The sequence below is a fragment of the Hippocampus guttulatus genome, chromosome 4 (genome assembly GCF_054856545.1).
Source record: "Hippocampus guttulatus isolate MCC_2025c chromosome 4, RoL_Hgut_1.0, whole genome shotgun sequence".
In the NCBI taxonomy this organism is placed as follows: domain Eukaryota; kingdom Metazoa; phylum Chordata; class Actinopteri; order Syngnathiformes; family Syngnathidae; genus Hippocampus; species Hippocampus guttulatus.
The window spans coordinates 19,462,861-19,487,770 of NC_141264.1; the positions used below are offsets into that span (position 1 = coordinate 19,462,861).

At 44.4% G+C, this 24,910-nt stretch overlaps 1 protein-coding gene across 2 annotated transcripts in view; it reads right to left on the reverse strand.

The window, feature by feature from the left end:
• The window catches only part of roraa (RAR-related orphan receptor A, paralog a), a 210,224-nt gene that overhangs the window by 2,881 nt on the left and 182,433 nt on the right, over positions 1 to 24,910 (reverse strand). For both annotated transcript variants that reach the window (XM_086108487.1, XM_086108488.1), the window contains 6 exons: positions 9,451 to 9,536; positions 6,643 to 6,784; positions 3,733 to 4,128; positions 2,990 to 3,111; positions 2,758 to 2,890; positions 537 to 644 (listed from right to left, as the gene is read on the reverse strand). In XM_086108487.1, coding sequence (XP_085964613.1) covers positions 537 to 644; positions 2,758 to 2,890; positions 2,990 to 3,111; positions 3,733 to 4,128; positions 6,643 to 6,784; positions 9,451 to 9,536 — 987 coding nt within the window. The remainder of the gene's footprint in view (positions 1 to 536; positions 645 to 2,757; positions 2,891 to 2,989; positions 3,112 to 3,732; positions 4,129 to 6,642; positions 6,785 to 9,450; positions 9,537 to 24,910) is intronic.

The following is a 24,910-nucleotide window of genomic DNA, read 5'->3' on the forward strand; positions in this document are numbered from 1 at the left end:
ATTTCTCTCTCTCTCTTGGAGGACAATTCAACATGTCTGCAAACACTATGGGACTCATTTGCATTTTTTGCCTTGGAAAAAAACCCAACTGGAAGTGTTGGAAAATCCTGAGTGGAAGGCTCAGTGATGTCATGACAGCTCAACAAAAATGCTATTTGAGCTATCTGAGATTCTTTATGTCAGCCTATCGGTGATGGTTTTGATAGCTTTCTCCCAAAAGGCACTCTGTCTGGCTGTATTTATTCCACAGTTACAGGAGTCAGATGCAAGCGTGCCTCGCTATCATCTCGCTCCTGGCATAAATAAGCGCCGCAGAGACGGGCGGTGCCAGGTAAAGCAGGGATGAACGCCCAGTGTTCGCTTCAAGGCCTTCAGTATTGTGTGGAGCAGATTAGGAGATTCTAATTTTGGCTGGTACATCAAGGGAAAAGGAGTGAGACATTCGCAGCCGCACACACGCGCGCACGAACACACACACGTACGGGGTAACACAAAAGCACATGCGCACTGGGCGCTGCTGTAAAGTGTCCACTTACCTAATGACTTGAACACATCTGGCCCGGCGTACTTCCCGTCAAAATAGACCGTGTTGTTTTGCGAGTCAAAGGCACGACACATTCTGACAAACACAACTTCCAAAGAGCCTGTGGAGACAGACGGCAACAACATGCTGAATCGTTGTGCCCCCCCTCAGCCGCACTCTTTAACAGTAAGACATCAGTCAGCGAGGCAAAACACGTGCTTACGCTAGGCGCCGTGCCTTTTGCAATCTGAGCAACAGACACGTTTTGAAACAAAGAAATAAAGAAGCCAGCTGTCAGTGGCGGGGGACGGGGGGGGGGGGGGGGGGAATAAAAAGCACCTCCGCATTATATGATAATATCAGACATAAGGCTAGTCATGCATAATGACGAGCCAGATAACGATTGTGCTTCATTTAGTGGCAATAGCGCTTATTCATTCAACCTTGATTGAACAAGATAGCGGGGAATTATTCTGTCGACCCTGTAATTTGTAGCTCTCCGAGTGAGGGGAGAAAGAGATCAGGAAAATGCAAACAGCCACCATTAGTAGTGCGACTGTGTGACTTGTTTTTTTATTAATACTGACATGAGAGGATGAAAAGCACCTCCTTACACACTCTACTATTACGGGCCACAACTTTAGGGACAACGACACCCATTTAAGGGTATACACAAAATTCAATCTTTATTAAAGAAAACAAATAATAAAATAAATACATTTTCTGTCTGTTCCTGACAGAGCTGAATTAAGAGGTTCAGGGGCCTTTATGGTTTTTGAAGTCATGGACTAAATTTCAAAGGCTGTTGTTTAGAATGTTTGATCACCTACTGTACATGTACAGAAATTCCCTGATTTACGAGGATAGTTTGTTTGGAATTCAAAACGCTTGTATCTCAAATCATCTCCCCCCCATTGAAATGAATGAAAATGCCATTAATCCGTTGCAGCCATACGTTGTGCTCCTTCTGGTTTGCGTGCGAGGGCCACGAGGTGGGAGTATAATACAGACATACAGACTCGCATGAAAAAGAGTTTCACAACTGACTCAGTAAGCTTCAGTTCTATAGTGGCCCACCGCTATTCACGGAGGATGTGGGATCAGACTAGCCTATGAAAAGCAAATATCTGTGTCTAATTCACGCCCGTTTTTGACAAAAGGTTTTCTACTTTAACCACAAAAATATTGAAAAAGAATTGGGATGAACCTCTAATAAGGTTTTCTCATGAAAAATAAGGGTTGGCTCATGAAAAAAAAAACTTGGGGGAAAAAAATCTGTAAATATGTGGGTCCACTGTACCAGTAGTATTGCACAGAGGATTAAAAATATATGCCTGTGAGCATTGATGTACTGTATTACCTGTCTACCTATCTTGCTACACCGTTGATGTTCAACTATCAATTGCTTAAAGGGTTAAAACACTGCGTCTTTTGACACTACTCGTTAGCCCATTTATGACGTTTTGGATGGGAATATATATTAGTATTGAGATAGCTGACTTTCCTCAGGCAAAGTTATGTGAAATCCACAAAATGTGATTTTGTTTTGCTCTATTTTTTCATGCCAAAGGGGAGTCGCAATAACCATGATGAAGTCTCTTTTTTGAACAATTGTTCACTATGTGCCAACTGATGGAGTTTTGTGAAGTCAATTGAGTTCGCTGTCACACTGAAAAACTCGAAAGTTGGGTGACTCCTACGTTGAGGTACCACTGTATCTCATAAGATTTCGATTTAGGGAACGCCGATTCGGTATATGACCCCCACATAGGAAATAATCCAAATCCAATTGAAATTTTGTTGGCCTGACGCTATGCTTTTTGCTCCTAGGTTATGTGGTGACCTAAAACCTTATGGGGCTACCGTACGAACCAAAGAGCAGCTTTTTCCTTTTTTAATCATGTATTTGTACCAAGTGCTGTGGCCTGGAGGTATATCGTGTTGTGTGTCACAAAATGTGAGAGCGTCAGCATTTCTGCACATGAATGTCGGGAGTTACAGCAGCAAAATCTTGAAACGGGGGGGTTGTAGGTAAAAGAGAAAAAAAAATGGAGCGGTGTTATCTGACATTGTAAACATTTATCTTGTGATGTGTCCATGCATGGGAAAGTCGCAGGTGACACCGCATGCACACAAAGAAGTCTTTGTGCAGTCAGGTCAGCTACGCCCTTGTGACAACATCAGTATTATACACGTGTGTGTGTGTGTGTGTGTCTGTTGACAGGCTGTCATACCTGCTTTGAGCAGCACTATCTGATCATTCTGACACAGCTCCATGAAGCCATCGATGCGCTTGGCGAACTCCACCACATACTGAATAGCCTCTGTTATTTTGATAGCGCACAGCTGCCACATGACTTCCCGCGGCTGAGAAGACACCAAGATGGAAATGAGCTAGCTATCCGCTCTAACGCGACACGTTTACTAGCGCACAGCGCTCGAGAGGAGGTCGTGGGGTCAAGCTACCTTGCTCTGGTAGCTCTCCACCTCCTCCTGCAGGAAGGCTTGCCAGGTCATCTGCTGCAGCTCCTCCCTCAGGTACTGACATGTCTCCATGTGCGATTTGGAGATATTCTGGGCCAAGTGCTCTGAAAAACATAAGTGAAGACCTCAGTGATGAGACCTGCCAGAGGAAAAGATGATTTATTTACAGAGTCTTCAGCAAGGAGGAGATGCAGATATGCGTAGGCTTTTCCCTCATTCTTTTTTTTTCTTACTGGGGGGGGGGGGGCTTCTTGACATTTACTTTTACTGCCTCCAGCAAAGCTCATAGTTTGGGATTGAGGCAAAGCCAATCTAGTTATGACACAAATGCGAGGAGGAGGGGGAGGGTGCACCGTGTTACTCACTCAAACAAAGGTCACATTTGCGCTGAGACAAGTAGTGAGCAGAAGAATTGAAATGGTTTTGAAAACACATCTGTTAAAAGGAGTTCCTGGGCACAGGGGAGCCTAAAAAAATGATTTCCCTAGACGCCTGCCCTGCTGGATCCTGATTGGCCCTAATTAATGGAAACTAATTACAAAAAAAACGAGGCTCTTTTAATGAGTGTTGGAGATGAGTCTCCAACCTCCTGCTATTTTAAGCAAACCTTTGTGTCATTTGCCCCACGGTTGCGTTAACCCCCCCGCCCAACCCCCCTTCATTGTTTCGTCTCTCCTCTCGTCTACCCCCCGCCCACCTCCCGTATTCTCTCAGATGCATCTCACCTAGTTCTGCCATGGAAACGGTAGGGGACGTTTCTCCGTTGGTGAATGAGCAGTAAGGGAAGAAGCCAGATCCGGGGGCAAAGTCGCAGATGGGCTCGGGCTTGATGCCGTTGATGTCCAGGCCGGACTGGTCCGGAGAGGGCTGGATGTCCAGGTAGAAGCTGCTGATGGCCGAGTCCGGTTTGGTGCCGTCGGGGGTGTGGCCGTCCATGTAGCCGCTGAGGTCGTCATGGAGCTCCGTCAGGCCGTTGGCAGAGAGGCCGTAGCTAGGTGTGAGAGGCTCCGCCTCCCCGGGCTGCTGTTGGTGGTCCCGTTGCTGCTGCTGGAGCCGATGCTTCTGGACCTCAGCGTAGAGGCTGTCTCGTTGTTTCTTGGACATGCGGCCAAATTTCACCGCTGTAAGACAACGTTGTAAGGTGAATCGTCACGGGTGATGAAATGTGACACGGGCAGAAATGCACTTACGGCCTCAATTTTAGGGACATCTTTACTCTCTAGTCATAAATGTAAACAACTGAGAGGGTAGAAATTCGAGAAATACCTACAGATATGATGAGGCGCAAAGTAAAATAAGAATGATGCCGATCATATTTTGTTATAGCTGAGACCTTGTAAAGTGAATTCAGAGATTTGTTTCGAAATAGACTCTAAATGTTTGAAGATAATTGCAAAAAAAAAAAACAACAACAAAAAAGTAGAGCTATGTAGTATGTAATTGTGAAGAATGATTTTTCACCATTTCAGTGTTCCCGTGTTTTTGGGCGTGGCTAAAACGGGTCCCAGTGACACATTTGGGCCCTGGCATGAGTCACCCCTCCTCCGCCATATAAGAACTTCATTCATGTCAGCAGTTATCCAACGCATATACAACAAGCTGTTAGCTCGCTAGTCTTTGGCATGGCTGCTTTAGAGTGCCTGGTCGACAGCTGAAAGTGTGCATACGTCACACCAAGAAAGATGAAAGGGCAAGCAAGGGGAACAAAGAAGGGCATGTGTCGACAAGGGCTTCAGGCTGGCTTGATTCCTTTAGAGCGCCTCGTAGGATGTGTGTGTGTGCGCGTGCCGCCGAGACAAAGCGAAAGAGCGAGCTAATTATTTTCTTCAAGTCATACATGACAGCCGGTGTGTGTAGAGGTGCATTTTGCTAGCGTGGCTGCATTAGAGCGCCCCGTTGTTGTGGTGTGTGCAAAAGCCCTGCAATGAAAATTTAAGCAGCTATTATTTTTGCGGCTCAAACATGTGGTGATGTGTGTCCATAAAAAACATGCAAGACAAAGTAGCATCATTTTTTACAGGTCACAGGTGTGAAGTACCTCCCAAACTACAACCACAATGATAAAAAGATTATTCAAATAATATCATCTGCACTGTTTCAATTACTCAGAATTCAGAATTTTGCTCTTGCGTTGTGTCACTAGGTTGTATATGCATCCCTAAAGAAGCGTCATGTGAGCAAATGAATTATGAATGATGTAGCTAGCCCCCCCCTCCTCCAGGCAGAATGTTGTATTACAGACACTTCTAAACACAAATAGGTTTATTTTTATATCTTGTTGAATAAACTACGAATTTTGTGTTGTTCTAATGTGGCCGTCTCTCTCATCCAGTTAAGTTTCACGACAATGATGTGCAAGAAATGCCTGAGAGAACAAATCACATTATGTCACACTCTTGGTTGAACTCTTCCTCCTTTGAAGAAAAAAATAAATCCTGTGTGTACGCTGCAGATAAAATCACTTTCAAGACAGATGAGCACTGTGGAGAGAGAGCGAGAAAGAGAGAGAGTTTTTTTGGTTGGCGCTCCAGGGTCTTGGAACTATGTCAGCTGGTCAACGCGTGCGCGCGTGTGTGTGTGTGTGTGTGGCAAGACATAGAGAGGAATTCATGCAGATGGGATTGTATGTGTTGAGCGAAGACAAAAGTCACCTTCATCTGTCACGATCGTGTGTGTGTGTGTGTGTGTGTGTGTGTGTGTGAGAGCAAAGGCACTCCTAAGTGCTAATGTACTCTGAGTGTATGGCATTCATGAATATGCATACATGTGCATGTCTAGCATGAATTAAAATGAGGCTTACCCTTGTCTGCGCGCACATTGGATGACAACATAACATCCTGATTACAAACCGCATTATAGTTTTGCTCTGCGCCAATCAGGCCCATTCCGGCAACAGTCACAGCCGGCCCAACTCAATCCAATCAAGCCAAGGACAAACTCAACCCAAAACGCAATCTGACAACCTTGTCTAAAGCAGGACCGTTCTGAAGCATCCTTCGCCTGACCACTTTTCTACTGCACGGCATCACCTCGGGTCGACGGTTAAAATAAAACACAGAAAACGGAACACACGAGTTGGAACAAGATACAGTAACAAGCAATAAGAAAAAAATGGAAGTGAAGGGGGTCGGGGTGGGGGTGTGGGGGGCCTTGTGTATTTGGATGTGATGGTAACAAATCTGTTCAACCACAAAGCAAACAATAGTTCTGAATGCCATTCGCAATGCAAATTTGGAAACTCACATGACGAAATACATTTTTGATTTTGCCAACGGGAAAGTGCCAATTGCGAGAAGAGCCATCGCAAGGCGAGCATGTACCCCTCTCCACTGTGGGTTCCAGTTTTGTGGTATGTCACAGATTTTTAATTTTTTTTTTTCAAGTCACCACCAATGTTCTCTATGTTACATTACATCTCAACTGCATTACATAAAAAAAAAACAAAAAAGGGCGACTCGCTTCAGCCTGCCCAAATCCAATCTTTGACCCGACCTTGAGAGAAGTATCCATGCTTCTACTAAGTACAGACAGAGAGAGAGAGTCCTTTGGCCACGTCTGCCTTTCGGCGGAGGTATTCACCTTCTCCCCAGTTGCATCCACCCAGCGTTTTCTAGGTTGACCCGTGAAGTACTCACCATCCCGTGACATGCCCACTGCCAGGCACTTCTGCAGCCGGCAGTGCTGGCAGCGGTTGCGGCTCGTGCGATCAATCAGGCAGTTCTTCTGACGGGGGCAGGAGTAGGCCGCATTGCTCTGCTGACTCCTCCTGAAGAAGCCCTGCGCGGGAAAGCAAGCGACATCGGCTCAAGACTGAAAGCACGGGCGATTGCAAAACCCGGTGATTAAAAGAATGTGATATGTGATCTTAATAGGAGATACAATTCCAATCTCTTCTGGATTGGAGGGAACAAGAACCTACAGAAGCACAAGTTACAACTTTTGAATGACATACCGTCATACCTCGGTTTTCGACCATAATCCGTTCCAGAAGGCTGTTCGAAAACCGATTTTTTCGAAAAACGAAACCACCTCTTTAAAAATAAAAATCTTTATTGAACACGTCTGCTCACAATGGAACGCTACATGAGGAAGCGTCACTTCCTCGTCTACCCAATGAAGCGTCACTTCCTCGTGTAAGGAAGGCGAGAGGAGTCAAGTGGCACGTTCAAGTGCGCTCAGTTTGGTCGAGAACCGATTTTCGGATGTCATTCGAGGCATAAAAAAAACGAGAAGTTTTTGGTCGAAAACCGATGTGGTCGAGAACAGAGACGTTCGAAAACCGAGGTTTGACTGTAAATGTTTGTCAAAAGATGATATCATCAATGTGTGGATCCTTGGAAGCATTAGCTATGCTGTAAAAATACAACTTGGATTTTTTTGGAGGGACGAAAAGAGTGATTTGATTTGGAGCAACTGTGAAATCTAATTTGTTGACATTTATGGCAACGATGTTAGCACTTTACTTAGATTTTTAAATCGGAGGACAATACAGGAGACAATTAGGTTTATAAGTGTTTATTTCTTTGCTGAAAATGCACAATTAGGTTTGTAAATGCTTATTTCTTTGATGAAAATGCAGGAAAACCAATTTTCACGACAGCAAAACCTAAAAAAAATTTTTTTTTTTGGAATTGCCCAACGTAAAATGTTATCAGTTTATTGCCTTGAAATGTCATGGTATTGTTCTTACGTCCCCAGCAGGTGGCAGACTGGAGCGAATCCTCCAGTGTGCACACCTGCTGCCAATGTTGTCATCACGGAGCCTTCCTTGTATTAAGGGCTGACAAAATGTCACCGGTCTGTCGTATTATTGTTGCCCTTGCTAGTGCTATTGCTCATGTTTTGATTTTCTAGACCTCACCTTCTCGCTCTTGCTCTCGAAGTTCTTGTGGTTTTATGTTTTTTGTAAGTGTAGTCTTAGTTTTATTGGATCGTTATTCGATTTTGCTTTTGTTTTGTCGAGTGAATTTGGACTCTTGACATTTTGTTTGGTATTCTTGGATGACTTACTTCCTTACCTTGGGAAGCGCTTTTTGTTCATCTATTGTTTTCTTTCCTTGATTACCTTTAACCTGAGATTTCTGTTTCTACTATTTAGTGAATATGTTTTTTTTATGGAGTTTTGTCTGGTGTCTACGATTCTGGGATTCTTAAAAAACATTCTTCAGTTTGTTTCGAACCTGACATGACATTTAGAGCTCTCAACATTTCTTTTTTTTTTCATCTTTTGATTTTTTTTTTTTTTAAATGGTTGCCCACCACCCAAAAGTGAAATTAAATAATTGCACAGAAACGGATGAAGCCCCACCATTGAAAATAACCTCCTCTGAGAAGGTAATAACGACACCGCTGTCCTGGTATTTTTCTGGCTGTGACGCCGTCATTTCTGGCATGCCGGTAAGGGTGCGCGTCCAAGCACGAGGGTGGCATGTTTGGCCCGATGCGATAACACGGAATCTTCTTTCATTGGGATTATTATCTGGCGTGCGCAAGCGAGTACGCATTGCACACCGACTGGATTCCTCATCCTTTGACTTAATGAATTGATTCCAGCACATCATTAACATGCCCCACTCTACTGCTCCATACACATATGTCTTAATTAGCCGCTCATTGGCTGTTTAATTACAACAAAACAGCTGACAGCTGCCAAGTTGCTTTATAATGGAAGCCATTATGGGAAGAGGCTATTACGCCCAGCGACACGCAGCACTCTGTAATAACGCAATGATTTATGGTCTAAACTTTTGTACTCGTACATATCATTAAAGGTCTCGGCGCCTCGACTAATTAGCAATCATTCAGGAGATGTTTCGGCAGTTTATTCTTGAGGTTTATGTTCTTCCTAGCGACTGCGCGAGAAGCTGACAGAAACCCTCAAATGCACAATTACATGTGGACACACACACACATGCACAGACATACGTACGAGCCCGAGCACACTGGCAGGCGAGCGCAAACAACGAAAGGTGCGGGCTGGCGTAGGAATGCTAATGATGTGCCGGGTGACAAGCGCGGGGACAAGAATACACTCTCAGCACAAAACTCCCCTCGCCGTGTGAATGGCTGGCGCATTTGAAACGGTACAAAAGACGACTTCAATGGCGGCAACACAATGTTGCAAGCAGCCAACAATCTGCTCTAATTCAAACGCCTTTCCTTTTTGATCATTTCAGCTCAAGAAGGCGCTGGAACAGAAGCCAAAAAAAGGTGTGTGTGTGTGTGTGTGTGTGTCCCTGAAATGGGAGCGAAAAGTGAGACTCAAAAATGAATTTGGCTCTTTTGCTATTCCCGCTTTAGTGCTTGACCACCGCGTGTTCACACTTGATTGTCGGTCTCACAACCTCAGCAGGCCACTTTCTTGACTTCCTGCTTTTGCAACCCAATCGTAGTTACACTCAAAGGCCCGTTGCCACGGCGACGAACGGCATCTCGACGCTTACCTTACAGCCTTCGCATGTTATCACGCCGTAATGGATGCCTGATGATTTGTCTCCACAGATCTTGCAGGGAATTATTTCGATTTGAGCTGCGCGGGAGAGAAAAGAACAAGAGAGCAAAAGAGAGAGTGAGAAAAGACTAAGTCATACATTTTGCTGTCACATGTCACTGTACAACACCCTCACCGTGGCTCCATGTTGGTACATAAAAGAGCACGGCGCTGCGAAAAAAAAACATGGCATCCGCAAGCTCTTGAAAGCTTGCTTGCACAGAGTTTTAGTGGAATATTTACAATCGGGTGCAAGAGTTTGTGTGCATTGTGTGAGCGAGAAAGCAATGGAAACTTTTAGGCCCTTACAAATTGTAAATGCGGTGTCAATTAGCATCCGAAGCCAAACACTGATATTGTCTATACATTCGCCAGCTCAGTCTAATGCAATACAAGCCTCGTCTTCAAAATTTTCACTTCCTGAAACAATGCTCACTTTTGATTGACGTTGGCAGAGAGGTATTTATTTTAAACAGCAAATTAATTATTCGGGTTGCATTTTTAAACGGCGGAGAACTGCACTGATCCATTCTGAGAGTTGCAGCCAGAGTTACGAAGTGAGACTTCATCAAAATATTACATTGAACAGTTATTGCACAGACATTTGTTTTAACTTCACACTGCAACATTCGAAAAGTATAATTCACTTGTTACATGGGGGTTGGGGGGGGGGGGTGCCAAAGGTTACATTAATGTATTACGACCTACCAATACCTTGCTCAAGCGCACCTCAACAGGCCCTTCACCGGCCCCTAATCCTAATTCGGCACTTTCGATGAAGGTTTAAAACCTGCTACCTTGTATCACACCAAAGTATCGAATAGAAACTAATGGCGCCACCCGTTGGACATTGTCTGGATTGTCCCAAGCCATTTTTTTACACTGCCAATTTGAAAGAAGAATAAAAACAATGTTTCAGATCAGTCAATTTTTTTCGAAGATTATTGATCCTCTTCAGTCCTGCTTTTTACGCCTACAGAAAGCGACGGCTGGATGTTCATTTCATAATCTACATCTTTGGGCATGATTATTGATGTGTGTTCCCTCACTTTTCGTGGTTCGATGATCCCCCACAATAGGTCGATTTCTGCAAAATGGAGATTGACTAATTTTTGTAAGGGAGGTGGAAACAGCTAATTAATTATTATTAAAGCACTACGAATGCCCCCACAGGGTATCCACCTTGTAAAACAAATCACCCCTGAATAAAAAGACATTTTTTTTTAGACTGGCCCGATTTATAAGGATGAAAAAAAAAGCATAAATAGTCGCCCCCCCCCCCCCCCCCAACATCTCCCACATCTTAGCCCCATCGTCCCGACAGCAGCGCCAGACAAAATCTGATCTAAATCGAGGAAACGTCACCTCGGGATATTTTCTCACGATGCAATGGCCTTTTCTGAGCAGCCAATCCAAACGCGGGGAAGTGGTCCACCAATTAAGGGGGAATATGATGATTTTTGTCTTAATAAGATGCAAAAAAAAAAAAAGATAATTAAGAAGCAGTGCTCCGTCTGTGATGTCGGAGCGTTACATCAGCCTCTTCCCTCCAGCCATGCCTAATTCTCCATATGATCAAGCCCCATGTCTACGCCAAGCTCCTTATAGCCCTTGCGCACCTTAACAAGCAATCTCTCGATGCCAATTTGATCACTTCACAAGTACTTTTGCTGGGCTTCAATCCACAGATCCCTGCCCATTTTAATCAGCCGCCCAGGAGCCTCCAGTGTGTCATGTGGATCACGTCCTTGTCCCCAAGCCCACCCGGGAGAGACCCTTAACACGGAGCCTCTAATCCACTAACTAATAGCCGAGCTCTAGTCTATTCATTCACCAATCTGGGTCTGTTCTCCTCGCGCTGCTGGAGTCAACGGGACCGGCCGTGTTTACATGGAATTAGCCTACATTTTAGCAGAATGAACAAAAGCAAGTGGTGGATGGTGCACAATTAACCCTCCTCCAGACAACACGTCCGGACATTTGTGATTCTCGCACACAATGGCGGGCGATGCACCTCGCCGGCACAGATTATTGTGAAATCCAGGCGGCGGGGGCGTGGCGGGGGGGGGGGGGGGGGCTTTGAAACGCTATCTGAGAGGGTTAATTCATAATTAATCTTTCCCTCATCGTGAACGGTGGCTCGTTATGGCAAATGGGCCCGTTGCCGTGTGGGTGCACTCCATTGTTTGTTTCTGTGTTCTCCCTGCATGTGCATTCGCAGTGCAGTGTGTTTCGACTCCTTTAGCATTTTCAGCCTCATTACTTACATAATTTGTTCTGACATGCACTCACAACAACTGAAGCGTGCTGTAATTATGACTAGCTGTGGTTGTGGCCAGCCAAATGGGGTGCAGTGGCAGGCCCGTGCCAGTGGGTGGCAGTGCAGGGCCACGGCTACACTTTCCTCCGCCCGCCTAAACCAGGCTTCCACCCACCCGATCTGGCCCACAGGTTTTTGGCTCTGAGCTCCAGCCTGCGATAGCTCCAGGCTTAGGCTGCTGCTAGCTCCCCCCTTAACATCCCTCCCTGCCGCCGCGCAACGAGATGCCTTCATCTCTCCGCAAGAAGCCGAGCTGGCCGGGTGCTCGCTGGGGCCTGACGCCGTGCCACATCAGGTGAAAGCGGTGGGAGTAGACGGGGGCAGGCCGGTGCCAGGCCAGGCCAGGCGCGGCGCGCATCCTCACACAAAAGCCAACCTCACAAACAAAAGCGCTATCTGCAGCAGGGAAGGCCCTCGGCGCACACATCCTCGCCGGTTAACACCCTCTCACTCCAGCGCTGCATAAGCTGCTGGATGTGGAGAGCACTCGAGAGTAAAAAAGGTTTGTCTCTGGACCAGCTGAGGGAGGCTCTGCGCTTCCTTGTCTGAACATATAGTTATTTCCACACTCGGGATAAGCTGCTTTCCAAAAGAGGTGCAGCTGGAGAAGAAAAGGAGAATACAATTTGAAATCAAACACACCATGAAGGCACAATCCAAATATGGAGAAAAACGGAACGTGACGCACCTCTTGAATAAATTGATTGGACTACATTGGTCATGTACTCTGGATCTTAATTTGTCAAAATACTGAAGACAGGTCAGACAAATATGCGCTTCCAATTTTGTGGGAACAATTTGGGGGCGGACAAACGTGTGTTTGGATGACTTTGGTATGGAACAACCTGTCTAACCTCATAAATAAGGTTCACACCGACTAATAGATACCCATTGATTAAAACAAGACAACAATGCCAAAATTACAGATTATAAATGATAATCCTAAATGGCCTACCTTGATTAACTGATCGTTAACAATTTTGTTCACTGCACGGAATTGATTGTTGATCATCGTGTTTTGAAACAACAGAGCCAAATTTAAGTACTTCTTCGATGCAACCAGTACAGTTGGGTCAGTCGTGTTTGGAGCAGGATTACAGAGGAATTTTGGATCAATTTGAGCAAACACGGCTCTCAGGTCGTCTTCTTCGTTTGCGGCTAGTCATCGTGCATTTGACCACCACCTCCAGGTCTGAAGTGAAACTGCAGTTTCCACAACATGGTTTATATTCAGAGCCGTACCATTTTACAAATGGCTTATCTGCATACTTGGCTGCTTCATTTAGTTCATTGCCAGTGATCAATGGCCTCATCATTTGGTCTTGGAGTAGCGGTCTGCTCTCCACTCAAAGCCCTTCTGGTCCCTTCAATTTCATGGTTCTGGAGTTCTCAATGTTGAGCATGCTTACACTGCATGTCATATTGAACGAGGGATGTACCAACATCGGTATCTGTGCGTCTGCGCTCGGTCCTGATAAAACTGCTCCGATAACAAGCACAGGTACTTCGACAACTGCAAATCACAATCTATAAAATGGATCGTGAACCCCACTCCGGAGGTTAAAGCGGCAGCTGAGCTCTCATCACAAAGACAAAGAGAAGTAAATAATGATAGCACTACAATACGGTGCACGTTTTTTTTTTTTCATGACTTGTGATTTTATCAAGAAGCGGAGAGGTAACACGGCATCTACATGCTACTTGGTTATAGGCGCCAGACTACTTTTTTCATTGTCTCTCCTTCTATATCTTTTATCGAATGTTTTACAAACTGCCCTGGAAGTGTTTAACCCACAGGTGTCAAACTCAAGGCCCCGGGGGCCAGATCTGGTCCGCCACATCATTTTATGTGGCCCGTGAAAGAAAATCAAACGTCAACTTCCATGATGCTTGCTAAAATCTCCACTAACATAGAACATTTTCATATGTAATAATGCTGCATTATGCATCCGTGTAGTTCACCTCTGACTACGCAACCAGTTCTGTTCATACATTATAAAGGACTTGAGTAGAATTCACACAGGGCCACTCAGTCACACACACACACACACACACACACGCACACACACACAAAAAAGGCCAGCGCTCATCAGCACTCCTAGTCTGACAGTCAATATTTATTGACAGGAGCCGCTGTGTTAAGTGCCTTGCGGTGCGAGACCGGCGGCTGCTGGCTGGCTTGAGCTTGACCAGCGCGGTGCCACTGATCCCATTCAACGCGCCTCGCCAGCAGCCTACCCGCTCTGTTTACGACATCAAAGCTCGGCGCGGTTTGACGGGGCAGCGACAGTCAAACCCAGCGCAGCAGTCCGTCGCTTCCCACAGCACTGCGAGATGGCCCCTGCGAGCAGACCGCTTCAGAGATACCCAAATTACGTGGAATTCACACTGTGACGTGATTGCCCACAAGGGCAGGATGCATGCAGATTAATTGTGTTTGTTAAAAAAAATGCATAGCATGAGGACCATGGAAAAATAATCACAATCGCAATATTGTAGGGGGGAAAAAATTGTTTTGATTATTTTTCAAAATCGTTCAGCGAGTGCCATGAAGGCGTCTTTAGACATTAAGTCTGGCCGAAAGCGGAGACACGTTCTTTGTGTGGTTGGGCATTTCAAGGACACTAATTCAGCACGCTCGTCGGTTCCTCGGAGGAGGATGACGCGTCACTCAAGGCGCATGTAGAAAGGGCCAGCGTGGCTTCTGCATGTTCACCCAGCAACCTTCACTGTCTTTTCCGGAGCCCTGCGAGCTGCCTGTCGCTAAAAGTACACGCCATTATCAAAGGGCGCGAGACTGACATTTGATTGCTAACGCTGCAAACACCCACAACAATTTGCCAAACGCGCACTCACAGCTTAGAGGGGGCCTGTCAAGTTCATTTTAGTCACGACGTCGCATAAACAGACACCGTAGGACAGAATATTCCCTTCCGGTGCCCCGCAGGCACATTAATGCTTCATTTACAGATGTACAGTGACATCATGAAAAATGCAAAGATGAGAAATATGTTGAAACGGTGAAGTCATTTCGACGCCAATTCATGCGCATAGGCTATAAATTCAAATTAGAGAGCCCCGTAGAAAATGGAGTGAATCCTAAAATTCATGGCATGACCCTGCTTGACTTTCAGTTTGCGTTAAATCCAAAACACATGATCAAATGGGAAAGGTATATAATTACAAATAATGAAGTCAAGGGCAGCAAGGTAGTGTGAAACACCTTCGCCCCTTGGATAGATTTTATGTCGTCTTCTTTGAAGGTTCCATTGACAATGATTGCCAGTTTTATAATGTCCCTTTTTTTTTTTTTAATTTAGTGACAAACAGAGTAAAATATGCCCCCCCCCCCCCCCCCCCCCAGGCAGTTCTACATCATTCCATTAGACAGGGTGCACCTAACATCGTAGCTGGTGAGTGTTTGGGCTGAAAATCTCCCGATGGAACGCTGGTACTGGCGACGTTGAAGGATTAAGATTATCCCGAACGTTCCAGCCCCCTGTGCTCAGGCCACTGTCATAATGCTGAGAGCTTAACCCATTCCCCAACTGGACCATTAAATCATTTTCCCGCCTGATGATTTGTGTTTAAACAATAAAGGTTGAAGGGTTTCTACAGTATACTGTCATGTTGCTTTTGTCTCATTAGATCACCGTTTTTTTGTTTTTTTTCTTGAATGAGGCAAATGTCTCTCGGTCATCTCGGTGTGTGTCTGTGGGTGCGCGACATCTGTCAATGACGGCGTGATGCAAGCCAGCGGGCTCATGTCAGAGATTATGTAAGGAAGTGGACTGGACGCGGCTCTATGAGCAGATTAACAATTCTTCTTTCATCACACAAACTGTGTTAATACATTCTCCTTCTTTCATAATATTTAGCAACCACATTTAAAAAAAACATGAGAAGCATCGCATGCCTGCACCCTCGACGATTACACAAACAGCCGATTGAAAGAAATGGAATTAAAAAAAAATAAATACACAGAGACCGAGGTGGGGGGTTGTGAGGAAGAGGGGGCTAAACTCCGCCATCATTAAATGCAGTACGGCTGAACGATTTTGAAAAAGAATATGATTTCACTCAATATTGCGATTTAATAGACGATTGTTTTTTTTGAAGGCCTCCTTCCCATGTATTTTTTTTGAACAAACAACCAATACATTATTATCTGTACCACAATAATAAGTATCAGATTTATGATACATAAATGACAGTTTTATTGATCTATTTCAATTTGCAGCCTGGACTTGGCATTTTACCGCGGGGATCAGGTGTCGATCATTGCCGAACACACATATTCATGACAGTCGGATGTCGACCGGCAAGACAAGAGGAATTCGGCTTCTTTTTTTTTTTTTGCTGTGTGAAGTTGCGCAGCACAGGATCTTCTATTTCTTTCCATTTATGCGGTGGAACAAAGGTTAGGTGAATGTCAGCGGGAAAGGACACTGGTGGCACGCAACACAGGCAGAGCGTGTGCATTATTTGTTTATGGATCGGAGGCATATTTACAACAGACCTGCTGGAACGGCATTTGCTGCTTTGGAGCACAAAGGAAAGCAAACAGCGCAGCAGGCAAATTTACCTGGAGCCCAGAACTCGACATTATCATCATCATCATCATCATCATCATCACCATCATTTCAACATGCTTCTACGGCGCAGTCATCCAAAATATTCAGACCTCAGGGGATTAGAGGAAGGAAAAGATATAATTGACACATTCCCCCACGCATGCTCCATTCTATTAATTCCCTCCAATCACGTGGCTGTGATTACCCGCCATGCTGCGGACATGTTTTATTTGACGCTTGCCTTCATAGCAGCGCATGGAGTGACTTTGCTTCAACTCAACGTCTGGGCGGTTGCCGTGGGCTGCTTTTCGGATGAACCCATGCGTGCATGACTGTGTGTTTGTTTGTGTGTGAGGCCTATAAATATTTCAACGCTGCCCAGCGCCAGATGCCTGTACAACAAAGCAGCGCTTCCCTGCGAATGTCTCCCCCTGTATTTACTTGACTGTTTTATTGAAGAGCGCTTTGACATCCTTAACAAGGGGCTAGCAGGAGTAAGAGGCAAGGGGAGGAATACGGATCCCCAAGCCACTGCTAATTTACGTGTGGTCGTGGCAAAAGATTGACGAGGTGACCGACTGGGAGTGTGTGCGCCAGCACTTGAGGGGAGGAGAAGGACAAAAAGGTTTACTGATGTACAAGAACGATGAAAAGGGTGGAATGTGCGAGACACAGTCACCCCAACCCCTCCCTTGTTGTCTGGCCCCATCTGAGCTGAAATTTCCATCGTTCCTCAAATACCTTTACATTGGGGCTGCGTGATTGTGGAAAAAAAAATCATCAGTATTACTTTGATGGAAATTAACATGACGATTACCGTATTGGCCCGAATATAAGATGGCCCTGATTAACAGACGAAACCTCTTTTTTAAGACTCAAGTTTGGAAAAAAGACGTTTTGAACACCAAATTAATTTTTATACAGAAAATAATTACAGTACATCTGAAACAAATGATTACAGCAATATATTTGAGAGAAAAAGCATGTTATTTTGCCCCATTCAAATCTTAATATCTGAACATATCTTAAATATGTAAACTAAAGTGCAATCACAATTGTAAATGAATGGCTTCTGGTTTTTGAAATGTAAATTACATCATAACTTCTCCTCAGCTGCCGGTTAACCTGGCCAATCTTCGACCCACTTTTCTCCAGATTGTCGCTACGTTTCTCCATTTTCTGTTATCTCTTCTATTATTTTCTTCTCTTTTCTTTCTTACCGCTATTTTTATTTTTATTCTTCGTGACAGGGGTTCACTTTGGCCTGGGGAGTCAAGTTCAGCATTCGCTTGAATGATATCTGGCGCCATCTAGTGTCGTGAATGGGTTTAATGTCTAGACCCTGAATATAAGACGACCCCCACTTTTTCAGTCTTATTTCAATGCAAAAAAACCCACCCGTCTTATATTCGGGCCAATACGGTAATAAACACGATTATTCACTGATTTTGAATCTCAGTATTTATTGAACTACCAAAGCTGAACTTTCACTATAACTTAAAAGCACAACCAGAGCATGAATTGGTAAGTACAAGAAATAACTTGTGACTGATATGTATTAATATAGCTCATTTTTCACAGATTATGACGAATGTATGCCTGTGAGTATTGTTATATGACCGATCGTCATGCCTTACCACACGGTTTGTGTCTGAATAGTCTCCCTTTGAAGGTACATCAATCCCCTGAGTTGTAATGCTAATTCTCGCTAGCTTGTCAATCGGGTTAGTATTAAACTGGCAATGTTTCTCCAGAGAAGTATGTATTGTATTGAAATACATCATGCTTGAAATTATTTTTGTTGTCTGTTTAGTTTTCCAGTAAAACAACTGGGATGCCAATAAAAAGCTTCAAGAACGCAAGGGAAAAAACTAAATAACATACGGGCTTTCACAACGCAGGGAATTTCCATGTTGCGATTTTAATGTTTTGATGACCGTGAGGAGCCAAAATCAAAATCAGGATTACATTTGGATTAACTTCCCAGCTCTACTCTACCCGCTTCTCGTCTAAGATACCATTGACAAGTAGGGTGCACCAGTGCGCCGGGTACCCGAGGACACGCCCCGCATGTTTGTGTGTGCCAGCAGGGAGAGAGACTCACGCTGTTTGCGCTGAAAGCAGAACGCCATGTGTTGACAGCATTCTCAAAGCCCCTAGTTAGTCAGAGAGCGCCACAAGAGCTGACTAAAATAAATATGAAGCAAATATTTACATGGGCAGCATGGTGAGGTGGTGGTTGGTACATCTGCCTCAGAGTTCTACGGTTCAGGGATCAAATCTCAGCTTTAGGCTTCCTGTGTGGATTTTGCATGTTCTCCCTGTATTAGTGAGAGATTTTTATTTTATTTTATTTTTTTTTACTGGTACAATGACTTCCTCCCGCATTTCAAAAAACACACATAACTTAATTGGAGATTCTAAATTGTTCATAGGTGTGAATGTGAATGGTTGTTTGTCTATCTGTGCCCTGTGATTGGTGGATGGCCAGTCCAGGGCTAATGCTCCAGCTAATGAGGATCAGCGGCGATAGGAATATATTCAGCGTGTGCAGCTTTGCAAAAAAAGAAGGACTTTTCATTTTAAAGTGCAGCAGTTCCATGAGATTCAATTCAATCTCTTAAATCAAAACCAATTTTCAGATTGTTTTTTGTTACACCTCCAGTATATTTGGCTGGATATTTCCGTGTTTTGTCGAATTACACCAACTGTATGGAAGAATTGTGTCTGTGTTTCCATTACACACAGAAGAAGTGCGAATTATAGCTTACATTAAAATATTATATTGATTTGCTTGCCCCATGAGCAGATTGTACTCCTCTGGGAAGTCTTTTAATGAGAGTTAAGAGCATGTCGGAAAGTCAGAGGTCACTGATTTAGGACCTGACGGAGGGTCCTGTGGCTCACAATCTCTGTTGAGGACCTTTATCGAGACGTGGCAGAGAAAAATAAGAAGAAAAAACTAAAACCCAGTATACAAACCCGAGCTCAGTTTTGAGGAAATCAGTGGGTTTCTAGTTATGTTATAATGAGGGCCGACATTAAAAAGACTGACATAAGATGCTGAGAAGATGATACGAAGAGCTAAATTGGTTAATGGTTTTCGAAGGAAGGAATTCAGCGGGGCTATATTTTATTTTATTTTTTAAATTGAACATATTGTATAGAAGGGCAGGCGTTACAGAGCATTCTGCGTCCAAGTTGCTAGTGCATTGTTTGCTGCGCTGGTGTTTGCAGAGGCATTTTGATGCACCAAAACTCGGACTCACTGAGGCAAACTGATTGACTGGCGCTGCTGCCCTTTGAATTTCTAAGTTTCAGCCCGCGTGATGTGAAACGCTCCACTCCGACCACTCCCACTAAAAAGCCGTCGCCACCGCAACGCCTTGATTTTGCGGTCCGGTGCTGAAGTGAGACACCTCACTCGTTCACCTTCTGACTCCCATTCCTGCCCGCGGGGACAGCAGCTTGGGCTCTTTTAGAAATGCACACGAATATATAAATAATGAACGCTTCAAAACATCCAGTGCAATTACATGCAGAAACCTTTACATAACAACAAAGAGCCTTGTACTTGTTCAGGAGGGAATTCTCCACTGCCACGCTGTACAACTTGCTTCCCTCTCTAATTGCTGTATTAGTATGCATTTCTGTAAGACAACCAAAATTCTGCTGTGGGGTTTTCAACAGGATAATTCTACTGGTTCACACAAAGAAAATCAAAACTTACATTGTACAATTTCCTGCATGGTCTCTTCTTTGCCCAAAGGGTGACAAGTATATGTGCTTTTATGTGTGGACCCCCCCCCCCCCACCCCCCTCTTGCAAAGTACGCACTTGAGTGCCTCACTCAGTTATAGTGGATGGAGAGGGGAGGGAAAGGGACCATGAGAGGTCCCATCTCATGCTGCTGCTCGGGGTCAGTGGGTCTTAGGCACGTGGCCAGAACACACATGGCGAGCAGACTGAATATTTCAGCTGACAGTAATTGTTCCTCTGTGGTCTCCTTAGGAAAACATGTTTCCCGATGACACAGACGGGCTGCACTGGCCGTATAGTAATCACGGTTGCCATTTGCTCCGAACGAGGGGGAAGCTCAGCGCATGCCTGCAGCCATGATGCGACTCACTCTTTCCATGTGACCCGACTTCAGCTCCGTTTGTGTCAATACATCAAATGAATGAATCAAAGATTATCATTGCAATAATCACTTTTTGCATCGTGCTGTAAATGTAAGCTGAAAGTATGAGCAGTTTAATTGTATTTACCGAGTACATATAACAAAGTCTTGCATATAAATAAGAAAAATAAAACATACAACGCTGAACCATCGAGCAATAAAACAATGGCAACGTTAAATTGCGGAACATGTTCTCATGATTTAATTTTAATTAATAATGATATTAATTTGATTGTAGTGACGTGGCAAGTACCGATATCAGGTATCGGCATCGAACTGATACAGGCCTTATTTCAAAGTATTGTGTACTCACGAAAGTCGATAGCAGATACCGATACTTAAGGCAAAAAACAAAAAACAAATCCGAAATCCAATAAATCGTTCTTGCCACAAGTTCGAGCCACATTGCAGACATCTGACACATCAGACAACCAACCTGTGTGTCAGAAAGGCAGAAAGGTTTTTGTTCACAATTACTTGACGTTAGGTTAATTAACATTTTACGTATCGCTATGTATATGCTATACGCTATGTATAAGTACTGATGAGTACTCATATGGGTCTGAAAAAAAGTTGTGTCTAATATCCCTATTTCATAGTATTTAACATAACTTTGTTTCTTGTGTTGTGTTCTTGTCAGCATGTGTCTTCTTATTTTATTTTATGTTTTTAATCTGGCATTTTTCTGATAACTGTAGGGCGTGATGAGGCATGGGCAAGATCAACGATTGGCAAAAAAGAATTTAAAAAAAAATAAGGCAACAAAAATACGAGACATGTATTGGCGGTGGTCATTTTGTTTACTAATGAACTTCATAAAATTTATGCTACAACGCCCAAACACTTCACATCCCTTTTAAATTGCGGCAAAATAATATACCCAGTGGACATATTGTTTTTCAATATATGACTTGTTTAAAAAGTCCCATATTGCAAAAACATCATGCTAAACATGGTAGCATAGTACGACTAGAGGAATGTATACTTTTCTCCTATTAAATTTCTGTGAGTGTACTTTTTTCTTCCCTAGACTAAAAAAAATGAAATAGAAAAGCTCGTGATTTTTTATGATAATTTTTAGTTGTTCATTCACTCCGTGCCATGCCAGTAGAAAATTAAATGCAGTCATCTAACGACCAATTCTCCTTTTATGTTAATACTGTAGTAACTTTATAAAGCACTTATTCCTGAGCCCCAGCTATTTTCTTTTTTTTCCCTGTAGAATCGCTACCGTTCTTCGTGTGGGTTTTGAAGATTTTCATCAGTTGAAAGAGAGTGAGCAAGGACAGAGAAGATGAATGCCATCAATGGCCATCTGATCCATCCAGGGATGTGTGATTGAGACAAATGGGCCTTGTTATATTAGCTTGGATACTGAACCTGCTGCACAGAGATTCAGAGCTGCGATAAAGCTGAAACTAGAAGCGGACGACCTTTCCACATGCCACAAGTGCTGAAAGGAGTTCCCTCAATCTCGCTCATGTATTCTTCTACCTTAGACAAGTATACGCATACAATATATGGTGAACATATCAGTTTTCACGGGCGCTTTGGCCTTCTCTTCCTATCACACGGAACAAACAAGATCACAACCAATAAGTGGTGCTGAGCATAATTCACAAGTATACTGCCCAATGATGGAATGAGCCAGCCAATGACCAGCCATAGTTTCCAAGAAGAGGCTTCCAGTACTCAAAAGGAAACGTAAGTAATAAATTATCGGAAGAAATTGTGACGCCAAAGATGCCGACGCTTATTAGTTCACGTTCTCCTCTCAAAATATGGTGATTGTGAACACAAAACTCGATACACTATAAACGCCTGGCTCACCCACAGCCAAAATGGCCACCGCATAGACGTGTCAGCCATCATGTAGGTGTGGCGGCCATGATGGATGTGGCAATTTCTGTTGAAGGCAGGAGCCCATTGGAGCCGGACAAGAAATGACGTTGCCTTGAACAGCAACTTTGTTTATTAAACGTTTTGCATTAATGCTGAGAAACAACTGCACATGTCAAACAATCTTCTGTGCCCAAACCGAAAGTCCATCATTTCTTCAGACACCAGTGATAAAAACATACATTTTACTATCAAACTGTGCACAGTTTGTCGTACTCATCTAAATACAGATTTACATACACAGTATTTAGGGATGGGCATGTACCGGTACCGTGTACGGCTAGCCGGCTGATATTCGTCTAATTTTGAGTTATCAAGTACTCGTGGAGGCTGCCAATAGCAGTTACCAATACTTAAGGCAAAACAATACCGGCTCCCTAGGCAGTAGGTGGTGCTACTCTGTGACAGTTTAACATATTGGCGAATCCTCATGAGCGTATAAAAAATGGTCTTTGTTCATAATTTTTTGTCATTGTGTGAAATGAAATGTACATATCAGACGTAGTGGCAGTATTGGTAAGAGTGATGACTCATACTGGCCTCTGTCTGAAAAAAAAGTGCTACGAACATCACTGCATGTTTTCAAGTGTGTTTATTATCAGATTTCATTTTCATTTTTTAAATGTTGTCCTTTTCGTCGTGACTCAGCCAGGTGGGTGGGTGTTGCCCTGGCGTCCTCTATTGACTAGTCACGACTGCTTTTGACTATGCTGTGCATTGAGAGCAACATTCGGCCTGATACGGCCTTCACATATGTCTGCAAGTCTTCAAATGGACATCACTGAGGATTAAACTCCTGCCAACTGCTTGCTCTTTGCTGTGGGAGTCGCGTGTTTTGAAAGATATTCCTAGACAACGAGGGTACACTAGGAGCGTCTCCCGCCATGCCAAGTTCACAGACTGCTTTCGACGATGCCGGGCACATCCGCTCTGCTTTTGCCGAACACGGTAGGACGAAGCAGCCATGCGCAAAGCTAAGATATCCCTTCCTTGCACGCACTGCTGACAGCGGAAGACCGAAGTGCGTGCCGAAACCTTTCGGTGAACAATAGCCTTGTCTGACTGTCCCTAAATGCACCGTGCTACGCTAATCCCTGGCAAATAAACAAGTGCCAAGATTAATGATTGCATAAAGCCCTGCAATAATCAGCTCTACAGCCTGTTGGGCTTCCAGACAGCAGCTCTGGGAGTCAGCTGACAGTCGGTGTTTGCCCCTTTGGCTTGGCGCTGCCTCACAACAGCCGCGAATTGTCCGCTTTTTATTTTACGTCGCAAACAGGGAGCTGTCAATATTTTCCATGTGAATATAATTGCGCTGCACTATGGGCCGCCGAGATGAACCACTTCTCAGCCAGAGGCGAACCTCTTCACAGATCCTTCATCGTGAACACAATAGTACTTTTCACAATACAGAAAAGAAGAAAAAAAAAGACACGGAGGGGTGTGTGTGAAGCGATAAATCACATCACAATGGACAAAACAAGGCTATTAAAATGTCATTAGGAGCGTGGACTCTGCTCTGCAACAATAACATGAGCTGTGTTATGATGAGAGGAGATTGGAAAGGCTGGGGCGAGTGGGGTGGGGGTGGGGGGGGGGCAGTAAGCGGGGCTGTCCACTCGTCCACCCGGGCAGGGGAGCGTGGGATGTTCAGATGAAGTGGGATGCCCCTCTTCAGGAGGTTGCTCGGCAGCATGAAGGAAGCGGCAGCACCCTGCCTAATGAGGGGTGAAGTGAAGCCCCCTGCGGGACCCCCTCAGGCACATTCATTAGGAGATGAAAAAGTGTTTCCTGTGGCGGTGCAAGTGCCTGCCTCTGTTCGGACACGTTTAATTTTGGGGAGGCGGCAGGGAAACGCGAGGCCGCGCTGACCAGGCCTGCTTTCGGGTCACGAGGGGGAGTCAAACAACAAAGCGGCGAGCTGAAGCAACGTTCGGCATCACACATCACCTTTGAAGCTTACACAATCCGATTAGTGAAGGTCAAGCGCACTCTCGTCTCTTCAAACTGCGGCGGCTAAGGCGTGCATAGGAAACACGTACGTCTCGATGCCATCTCAAGTTTCTTTCGCCGTGCGCAATACATTGCATTTTGTTGCATCTTTACGGCTGTGGGCAAAAATAATAGATTCATTTAGCCAGTGGTGGTTTGTGGAAGGGAACCAAGGATTATGGTAATGCGGCAGTGAGCGCTGCGAGCCAAATACAGTGAAAGAGAAGAGTGCTGCAGTTGGAGCTTTGGGAAGACTCTGAGAGGTTCATTTATAGGTTTGCAGGAGTCTCATTCACTGATGCATCTTCCAAATGAGATTGCACCAGGTAGGCCGCTTGTAAAAGGACAAAAGCTCAGACAAAGTATACAGGAGAGCGTGAAGGAGTCTCACTCCCGCTTATGAAAACGCTAATGAAACCTCGCATTTATTAAAACCGCTTCGTTAGAT